This window comes from Bactrocera oleae, chromosome 2 (assembly GCF_042242935.1).
Source record: "Bactrocera oleae isolate idBacOlea1 chromosome 2, idBacOlea1, whole genome shotgun sequence".
NCBI classification, from domain to species: domain Eukaryota; kingdom Metazoa; phylum Arthropoda; class Insecta; order Diptera; family Tephritidae; genus Bactrocera; species Bactrocera oleae.
In genome coordinates, this window is record NC_091536.1 from 86,776,617 (window position 1) to 86,787,818 (window position 11,202).

General features: G+C 35.4%; 1 protein-coding gene across 3 annotated transcripts in view; it reads left to right on the plus strand.

Moving 5' to 3' along the window:
* Positions 1-10,992, plus strand: part of Ets98B (DNA-binding protein Ets98B) — a 32,223-nt gene extending 21,231 nt beyond the window's left edge. For all 3 annotated transcript variants that reach the window (XM_014241406.3, XM_036361282.2, XM_036361283.2), the window contains exons 2-5: positions 13-1,132; positions 1,909-2,069; positions 8,292-8,364; positions 8,435-10,992. In XM_014241406.3, coding sequence (XP_014096881.3) covers positions 13-1,132; positions 1,909-2,069; positions 8,292-8,364; positions 8,435-8,817 — 1,737 coding nt within the window. In that variant the 3' untranslated portion in view covers positions 8,818-10,992. The remainder of the gene's footprint in view (positions 1-12; positions 1,133-1,908; positions 2,070-8,291; positions 8,365-8,434) is intronic.
* Positions 10,993-11,202: the final 210 nt, after the last annotated feature.

Here is an 11,202-nt window from a genome sequence, read left to right on the forward strand (position 1 = left end):
GCCTCATTTCAGTTAACTCAACGCAATTGCTTGGCGCCACCCACCATAGTGCCTCATCTGCAGCTAACACCTTCTACTACACACAAAACAACGCCGATGCAATCATCCGCTCAACTCTCGCTTTCACTTAAAGTGGAAAAAGCAGTTTGCGCAAACGCATTTCTCGAACCATCCAACACATCCGCGTCCACGTCCTCTGCGTCGTCTTCGTCTACCTACAACGATCCTTTCGCCGCCTATGCCGAAAACTTCGATCTATCACTACTACCTCAGGATTGTGCTCAAACAAACGGGAATATACCCACTATAGTATATCAATTTGGTTGTAATACACCCACTACACCAACAACAACGCCAACGTTGTCCCCATCCGCCGTGCCGTTTCATAACTTATTAACGCCACCACAGATTAAAGTCGAGCAAGCTTGGTCGTTCGGTTCCACTATCTCCCTGCCGGAGGAGATCAAGCGTGAGCCACAACCACAATCGATGCTTAAGTCGCCGAATCAATTGATACCACCACCACCGTATCCGCATATTTATCCTTCACCCCAATCGAGTCCCGCTCAATCGGAATACGGTTTTCCGCAATCACAATTCGCCAGTTGTTTCGAGTCGCAGAGTTCCTCGTTGAGCTCGTCGCGTTCATCATTACACCCCTCATCGCCATATCCTTCGCTAGATGCCTGCAATATTAAGCAAGAGTTACACATCCTACCACCGTCGCCACCAGAATCAAATTGTGAAGCACCGTCACCGCATTCGTCGTGGCCCGATATTAAATCGGAACCGCTCGATGCTGATGTGGAGACTTTGATCGATCTGAATATGTTGCTCGATAAAAAGGAGTTCTCCAACGGAGCTTATAACGATTACAACAACGGCAACAGTGAATGTCATTTGAAACCGACTACAGCGATGCCCGTACAACAACAACAGCTGCATCAGCAACAACAACAACAGAAAAGTCAGGATCATCAAATGCTACGAGAGTTCTTCGCAGAGAACCACATCCCCATGGGTTGTAGCATGAATGAAGTTGGTGGTAATATCGAACAAGTGATCTCAATGGCACTCGAGGATACGAAGAGCCAGGCCGTGGAGACCTGTGCCAAACTGCAGATATCACAAGGTAAGTAATATACTCATATTAAAACTCAATGCATTTTGGCGTGTGATTTCAAACGATTCTTTATCTCTTTTATAACAATTGTTCTTTCCTCCGTTCGATAATAGACATAATATCGTTAATTTTTAAGGTTGCTGGGAAGTTTCATAGTATTTTTAAGAAAGTTTCTAAAGTTCCGAAACCCAAATTTATCTTTAAGACTTTCAATTTAATTGGGAATGTTTCAAGGTATTCAAGAATTTAGTCTTCAGAGGCTGTAGCAGTTTTAGTCCAAATACCACATCTTAAGAAAATTTTAACCTCAAATTTAACAAAATATCTGAAATCTAATTTCGTTGAACTCTAAAAAATTCGTGATATCAATATCATAACCTCAAAATTCATACATCATTCATGACTTAACGTTAAACTATTTGGCTTGAGGTCCACTTTACCTAATAACAACCTTTCTGGATTATATATTCGGTTCTTCATCATTTCGAATATCAATTATAGAAAGACTACGAATTATCTTTCTAGCGCTTTCTACGGGACTTTAGTACGTGGTCGAAATGCTGCCGAAAGTTTTGGAGAGCTATTTATGCTATAACCTCTATGTGCTAATAAGCATATAAAGTCACATATATTTTGCCACCCAAGTGAAGATATTCAATTTAAAAAATTTATCAGAGCATTTAAAGATGACTCCGGCGTATGTTTCTTTTTGAATAGTGACTGCGTCTATTTTACCGACTCTCTACTGGAAGCATTGGGTTTAATTGTTCTCGTCTCTTTTTCAGATCCCTGCGATTGGTCGGTATCCCAAGCACACTCTTGGCTACGTTCCACAGTAGCACAATTCAAATTGCCAGAAATCGAAGATTTGGAGGCGAAGTTCCCAGAAAATGGTGCAGCACTGATATTACTCAGTGAGGAAGAATTTAAGCGACGAGTGCCAGAGGTGAGTGAAAAACAAAAACATTTTGTGAAGAGTCGCATTATCGATTAATGCAAAAACATTTTTCTGAAGATCAAATTATCGATAAATTCAAAACAATTGCATACAAACGGTATATCGATAAATGCCAAGAAAGCTCTTATTAGGGCCAATAACTTTTCTTAAAATTATATACCAAATTTCAATTGCGCAATCGCAACTTGTTTACTAAGCCGTCCCTTGTATTAAGTAGAGCACAGAAAAACAGAGCGCAAAATGTAAGGTAGCTTTTCTATTATAACTGATGTCATGTATGTTTGCGTGCGACACCGTAAATGCCGTAAGCTTTAATATGCATTTGCTCTAAAAATACAGTTTTTACAGCGAGTTGGTTCAGATACGGGCGAGCGGAGCGGCATGTGCGGAAGACGCTTTCAAAGATGCTTAAAGGTGGACAATTAACGAAAGCACTGTTTATCATTAAAAGACCCAAAAACAGCAACAAAAGAGTGGAAAGAAGTGGTCGCACCAGCTTCCCAATGCTCATATAACAAATATAAATGGGTTACAAAAAATCAATTGGTCAAAATTTAATTTTGCACATAAATGGACAGTTGGAAATTAATCAAACACAAATAAATAGGTAACAACAAAGCAGCAAAGTAGCGAAGATAAGACAAGAGAATCGAGGAAACAAGTTTCGTAACTGCGGTGACGTCATTTTCGTATATGCCCGACACACGTACACACACACTAACTCAATGAAGAAGCAGCGCTCGCGCCTAAAAGTCATAATTAAACTAAAACCCAAATAGCAACAACAATGCCAGCGCAATAGTAAGGTGCTCAAACGCCACCAACAACAACAACAAAACACGGCTGAAACTAGTAATGATTAGTAAGCTTTTAACGCACCACAACACCGACCCAAGTGGCCAACGGTGAGCGGTGCAGAGCGTGGATCGAGTGACTAGTTAAAAGCAATAACAACAAAAATGTGTTAAATTTATTTTTGGACTAACCAAATGGAAGATCCGAAAGAAAGGAGGAAGACTAATGGAAAAAGTATCAACAGTAATCGAGTTGAAACGCTGGAATGCAGCGATTAAAGTGGTAGAGGGAGAGCGCGATAGAGTATGAAAAGGAGCGAGAGAAGCGCGTTAAATGAGCTTTATTGATGATGAGTTTTTACTGTAGTTTTTTGTTGTTTCTTGTTGTTTTTGTTCTATAAACGGGTATGCAAACGAAAGTAAATGACTAGCACCAAATGATATGGAAAACAAGTGCAACAATAAAGCAAAAACAATAAAATTAAAACGAGCTACACTTGCGCAAAATATTGAACGGTGTTGCCACCGGTAGAAACACTGGCTATTTGTAGTACTCAAGAATTTCGAATAAAAATTTTAAAATACCCAACAAAAATTGCGATAAGCATAAATTATATATAATTTTAAGACCCGGGCACACCCCAGTTCTCTTGCGATCAAACTAACCTAACCTACCCAACTTTGATAAGCAATTCTTTGAAAAGTCAAACAGTTGAATCCCTTCAAATACGAGTATATAATTTCGTAAACAGAGGAATAATTTGTTAGCCTCTCTCGAGGTCAATAAGAAACTATCGGAAAAACGATAAAACCTCGAGATTTTTAAGCCAATAACATACAAGATTTCTTGTAACCCTCAAGTTATGCTAACTTTATATTAGGACTATACTTTTCTCCAAAAAATTTCTTATAAATTAGGAGAATTAGTAGTTATCCTGACCTCCGAAGAACAGAAGACCGAAAAATTTCGAAGTTTAGCATTATTTTGGAACTCAGTACAGGACCTCAACAACGTTTCTAAAATATGAAGTTAACCTAAAACGAAAATCAGAAGTAATGCTAAGACTTTGATCCCTTGTGATGCAACAAATATTCTGAATTTATTTACAATTTCAACCGCTTATTTCCATAAAGACCCTTAAGAGCATTTCTAATCATACTCTCAGAGAAGTACATAGCGAGAGAAAACCAAAAAAGCTTCCGAAAGTATAAGAAAATGATTTTTAAATCGTACGGTAACGCCGATCGGCAAACTTGCAGCAATATAAGCCAAATCGACGAAATCAGAAACGCGAAAAAAATTGCGCAAAATAAAAAATGAAAAATCGAAAATGACAACAAAACCGGCAAATGCAACAACAGCGGCAATAACGACGTGCTCGGCAGCAATCAAAACAAATTCGTAACCAGAACGACTTCATATCGACGACACTCTTTTGGTAGTGCTAAGAGGAAGAGTAAGCAGAGTGTTGGTAACAGCGACAGATTGACCGTGATCACGTCAAAGTCGCACACCAGCCAGACACAATCGACGTCGCCGAAGAAATGCAATCGATGAATTGAAAAAGCGAAATGAAAAAATCAGTAACCGTGGTCATGGACGAAGGTGAAAAAGAATGCGCGAATGTGAAGGTTGTTTGGTGAAATTGTAGCTGTCGCCGCTATCATGACGACAGCACCGTCACTACGTTCGCACCGCTGCAACGACTACTGGCGGCGGAAGGGGCCCGAAAGGCCGTTCGTTGTTGTTGCTTCGTCGCGACCAGCTGAAAAATTATTATGCGCCGAATTGTGATAATTTACCCAAAGTTGATGCGATGTGCATAATGTGAAAAAGCAACAAAAGCGGCAGCAACAACAACAACAACAACCATATAAATTTAGTTGTTTGGGGAAAGAGACGAGCAAGCTGCCGAGTGGCATGTTGAACGCCACAGCAACAACAACAATTCGGTGAACAACAACACTATAAACAGTCGAAACAGTCGAAACAGCAATGGCAAAAACAACACAACTCGCATGACGATGTGGAAATAAAGTAACTGAGCCAACGACCAGCAACGACATTGCAAGGTGAAAGTGAGCCGATTTTGTCATTATGGTTGTTGTAGTTATATATACAATAAGACCGTTACTGTTGTTGTTGTTGTACAACAATACTGTGCCGTATTGTAGATTGCGTGTCTTTTGGCGCTTTGGCTGTTTTGTAGCCAACCACGGTGTTGGGCCAGTCTCAACCCACCGCCCGCTCGCCTCCCTCGACGCACATTCACCACCATGACAGCCGATTCGGCGCAGTGACGATGGGGTCTGATCGCTACTGGCCCACTCTTATGCTCTTGTCTATAAATATCACAATATTAATGGTTTTTTGGGTTTCGTTACTCGTTACTCGTTTGTATTGTGTCTGCTTGTTGCTGTTGCAGTTTTTGGTACTGCTGTTGGTTAGCGTGTCAATTGTAAATGAAAATATTCCATCAATGCAATCTCGGCTGAATGGCAACGCGCCGGCTTTGTGTTGCATTTGGCTTTTCATTTATTTTTTGTTTATTTGTTTTTGTTGCTGGAAGCACGCATGTTAGTGCTGTTGTTGCTGGTAGAGAGGTGGCATTTGTTGCTTCTTTATTTTTTGTTTTTCTTTAGCAATATGATTTCGGTGACGAGTAAATCAGCATTGATTGAACTAAATGGGAGAAATATGAAAATATCGATATCAAGTTGAAATCATTGCGCTTCTTCTTCCTAATTAGGTTTAAATTAGATGCTACAAAAAGACATTGAACGACATTGAATCTCGAAAAACTGTATGAAATAATTTAAATTCAACTTCTTCAGTTCTAGGCTAGGCCTTGAAGGTCACAAACTCAACTAAGTGAAAAGCTAAAGATCGGATTCTCGCCAGAAACGAACTAACCTTTCTAAATAGCTTCTAATTATAAAATATATATTTGTATGGCATAAACTGAACGATCGAAATCAAGTTCTGGTATGGAAAAATTTTTCATTTGACAATATATTTTCACGAAATTGAGCACGGGTTGTGTTCCAAAGCAACGTCGTAATTTCTGAACAAATTGTTCAGACCGGACTACAATAGCATATAGCAGCTATACAAACTGGCCGATAGAAACAAAACTGTAGAAAAAGACTACAAATTATATAAAACAAAAACTATAAACAAATAAAAAATATTCACAACAAAAATAAATTTTAATTAATAATTTACTACAACAAAATCACAATAATTGCACAATCACAACTCAGCTTTTTATGTATTTATAAACGAAAACATACATAAATATATTACTGTTCAAATCGCATAATCATTTTCTCTACACTATTAAAGAAACAAATAACAAACAGAAGAGCAATAAGCTTACAAAAAAACTATTTCCAAAAACTAAGCCTCCGCGAGAGTCCATAGCCCACATGCAGTAAAAGTATAGTTTGGTCAAAGGTCGAGCTAACATATATATGTATATATGTAAGCATCCGATTATTTATATATTATATATATATATTGATATATACATTTATATATTTATATATACAGCTACATATATAGTCAGTTGCAATTAAAACAAAATGCTTATTTTGGTTAAACTTCCAAAAATCGCCGCTAATACCAGTTATTTGTCGTTATCGAATTGTGTAATCGCGCCATCTCTCTTTCCACACACGCACTCTCACACTGCGTATTCGTTGGGCGCTTACATAATTCTTAGAAAAGACAAGATAAAAACAGAAACTGTAATGATGGCACCGCATAAATTACTAAGTTTTGACTGACTTTGGAATTAACTTAGCGTATGCAAATGAGAGCTGTTGACTTTCGTCGCGACAAGGCCGAATTTCGATACAAAATGAAATGCATATATATATACATGTATTTATGTATGCATATATATATACATGTATTTATGTGTGCATAAGCGTGATGAAAATATGTAGCAGCGAGTGTGTAGTACGCTGTTGCCCATGGCTGCGCAGCCTTATTTTTGGGTTTTATTGACTGACACAGTTAATGGGTGTTGATATTTTCGGTATTGCTCATTATGGCCTCACGGGAAAATCGATTGTTAAGATAATGGATATATAAGTACATGTGTATATTAAGTAATTATGTAGATAGTGTAAATAGTTAAAGGATAATTGCAGTATTCCATGCATCTATACAACGTATATACAAATATTAAGTATTTTGAAAGATATACAAGTACATATAAGTGGTTGTTGAGATGATGATTCTAAGCCCTTGCCCGATTTGAAACTATAATTACATGTTAAGCTTTTTTTGTGTTTTCCACATTTCATATTTACAGCTTTTAAACATAAATATAAACTAAATTTGGATCATTCACATCTTTATCTCCACCTACCCTTTCTATATAATAAGTGATACCTCATCTTCGACTGAGAAATTGACTCAATTTCTTGTGATAAAAAGAAGTAGTATGTGCTTATAAACCCAAAGTACATTAATATTATTTATTTGAACTTCACTTTTATTAACCCTTCAGCAATCAAGTCGGGTCATAATGAGCCAATCATTACATTTCTAGAATTTGTGTTACATACTATGAAGAAAGTCGTAACGAAGGATAAATATAAGTTATCTATCTGCATTTTTATACTTTTTTCACATCACTAAAATGTCGAAGGAAATACTTGTTGAAATCACAGAATTAATCTAAACCTTTTTATTTAGCATGTAATGGGATGTTATTCGAATCATATCAACCCGATTTTCTAACTAATTTTATAGTAAGGGCACATTTGCTTCAAAATAGGCCTCAGGCTCGGCGATTACTACTTCAATGTAGCCGTTTTCCTTTCCAGCGAATTTTTTCTTTAAGTCTGAGAACAAATAATCGATTGAGAATAAAATCCGCAAGTACTGTGGATGTAGGAGTAATTTGAAGAAATTTTTCCATCGCTTTTTCTCAGTTGTAAGCTCGTTCGGAACTTTTTTGTTGAAAACATTCTTCTGATATCTTTAGAACATCAACTATCTCGACCAACTTCATTTACGGTCATCCAAAGTTATTTTCGTCTGTAGCTCTTTTTTTATATATGAAAACATGCGTCACGGCTCAATTGTGCGACCAAATAAGGCAACGGCTACAAAACATATGTATTAAAATGGAGAACTTTTCAGTTTTCCGAAATATACATAAATTCACATCTTTTCGTGGTGGGAACTATGGATCTTTTTTTATTTCTATTCTGGTTTGTACTGTTGTATAAACCACTTTCTGGTAAAATCATACAAGTAATGGGTATTTGTACCGCTGTACAAACTCGAGTAATTACTTTTTTTATTTGAAATTTTGCAAAAATTCATAAAAACTATCTTATAAGATGATAACAATTTATTTACAAGCTTAATAAAAATCGTTGATTTATTTTATTTCAGAGCGGCTCTGACCTATACGCACAGCTAGAGGTATGGCGCTATCATTTCAACAACAATGCGGCAGAAAGCGACGGTAAGCTTCATACTGCAACACTTTAACCTCCTTTTGTGCAAATTAATCAACGATTTTTTTACACTTTTAGATGATGAAGATATGCTGCCCACCACCAGCGCTCTAGCTGTTGCCGGCACAACAACAACCACAACAACAAAAGCAACTGACGCCAAGCGCACCGGCCGCAGCGGTGGCTCACACATACACCTTTGGCAGTTCCTCAAGGAACTTCTCGCCGAACCGCATGCTCACGGCACGGCCATACGTTGGATCGACCGCAACCGAGGCATTTTCAAAATTGAAGATTCGGTGCGTGTAGCTAAATTGTGGGGTGGACGCAAAAATCGGCCAGCTATGAATTACGACAAATTGTCGCGTTCCATACGGCAATATTACAAAAAGGGTATCATGAAGAAGACCGAGCGCTCACAACGTCTGGTCTATCAGTTTTGTCATCCCTATCAGTTGTAAGCGAGCGAAGAATTTAGACGAAAGTTGTAATTGAGGCGACGCGTAGAAAAAAGACATTTAGGTATGATAGTTTGGTGTAACAAAATAATGGCCTTAAAGACAAATCATTAATTTATTGCTATTTATTTATTGAATATATACAAAATATTTATTTATTTATTTCAATTATAACGAAAACATATTTATACTTGGATGCTAAGAAGTTCAGTAATTTATTTATTTATTCAATTATTTATTTATTTATAAACGAAAGAAAGTGCCTGTAAACTTTTACAATGTTGTTATTTTAGAGGCAATAGCAGTGCTTAATTATGCTGTTGATAATTCTTGAATCTCTTAAATGTACAGTTAGTATTGTTTCGTATGAAATTTGGCAACGTTGTAACGGTTCTATCGAACATTTGATATAACAACATCACTGAAAGATGTATAAATACACCTAGTGGCGAAGTAGCTTGGTAATGCATACGGTAATGTATGAACTTATTGCACATTTATAGCCAAAAAGGGTTAAACACATTTTAGAAATGTATTTTCTTGAAGCAAAGATGATACAGTATATAAATTATCACTTTTTTTACCGTTTATGCAAAGTGTTTCAAAAGTTCATCAAATACTACGTGTTTCACAAGTTCAAACATTACTCTATGCATTACCAAAACTATTTACTCACTGTAAAAATGTTCAGAAAACACGCTTTGGTAACACTGGAAAGCCATATATCTATGATATATCACTTTAAGTTCTATGAACAAAAGAATTTAGCTTTAAGTATTGAAAGGATATTGGAAGAAAAATAGTGCGAGATAGTTTACAATGAAAGTGTGCTTGGCAGAAAAGAGTAGATAAAGCGATTTCCATATTGGTATATTCCAAACAATAAACAAAATAGAAATGCTGCCTTGAAAATTTTTTACTAAATAACTTTTATGTAGCGATAAAATGTTATAGATATATAAACAAAAGAGAAGATTTTCGATGAACATCCTGATTTTCTGCTTAGCTCATTTACGCAAAGGCGGTGTGAAATATTCATTGAAATATATGCATATATTTATATACAAACCAGATATTTATTAAAGACGATGTTTTGTGAATGTAGTTTTAAGCGATTTGCATTGTAAATGGATACGTTTTTCGGGTGTGGGTTATTTATTGCAGTTTTAGGATTTAGGCAATTTCAAAGTGTCGTAGACAAAACAACAAATAACTATTTATAATATTTATTTATTTATATACATATTTATTGACATTTTATGTCCAAAAAACGACAAATATTTTTTATACACAATTATTTATTTATTTATTGCTTATAATGTGGTGAAATACAATTTTCACAATGGTGTAAAAATTACTTATTTAATAAAATATTTATTTATTTATCGATTTTTTATGAAGAACAAAAACACTTAGGAGCAAGACAATGAACAAATCGATGCCACTCTTAGGTGATTAAGCATTATTTATTTATTAACTTAATAAGGTGTTTATTTTTACGCCAAAAAATAACAGAAACAACAATCGAGTAAAACACTTGCTAACAAAAGTGTTGAGCTAAACATTTCCCTCTTAAACAAATGCCATTTTAAAGAAAATTACAAAATAACTTATTTATTTATTTATTTTAGCATTTAGTGAAGAAATAGTGTTTTTAATAATACGCCTAAGACAATAAACGTCAAGTTGTGCCTATTTAATTTATGCAAAAATCTAATGTGCTAATTTATTTATTACATAATTTATTTATTTATTTATTGGCGCCACAGCGCTATAATGACCTATAATGGTCGACATAGCCAAGATTCAAGTAGCTTTAAGCGTTTCAGAAAACACGAGGCAAGCACGAGTTGTTGGAACATAATTTTATGTAAACACAGTTGCCAAATATTTCTAACCATATTTTATAATAACTCAATGGGAAATTAATTGTGAACTCAAACAAACTCATACAGAAACATAAGAAGCGTACAACTTATAGTTGCTTCTTATTTTATTTATATTTATTTATTTATTTATTACCGAACAATCTATTATTTATACCATAATTTATTTATTTATTAAAAGCAAAAAAAAAAAAATAATGTTTAAAAAATAATTATTTATTTATTTATTTATTGCAAGAATTGTAACATTTCGACAAATGAAATAAAATGCAATTGACATGTGTCAAAAAAAGTATTGTATTGACTTGACTTGAAGAATATAATTAGCATTTTGGTTTTTTCCACTTCGGTTTATCTTCTTCCGATGCAACATTCACAATAGTGTCACTATTTGAATGTAAATTGCAAATTAGTGATTGGCGCTAGAAACAAATTTATTTCCTATAACTGATGAAACGTTACTCAGCAGAACTTCCGCTATATATTATAAGGGTAATTTTTT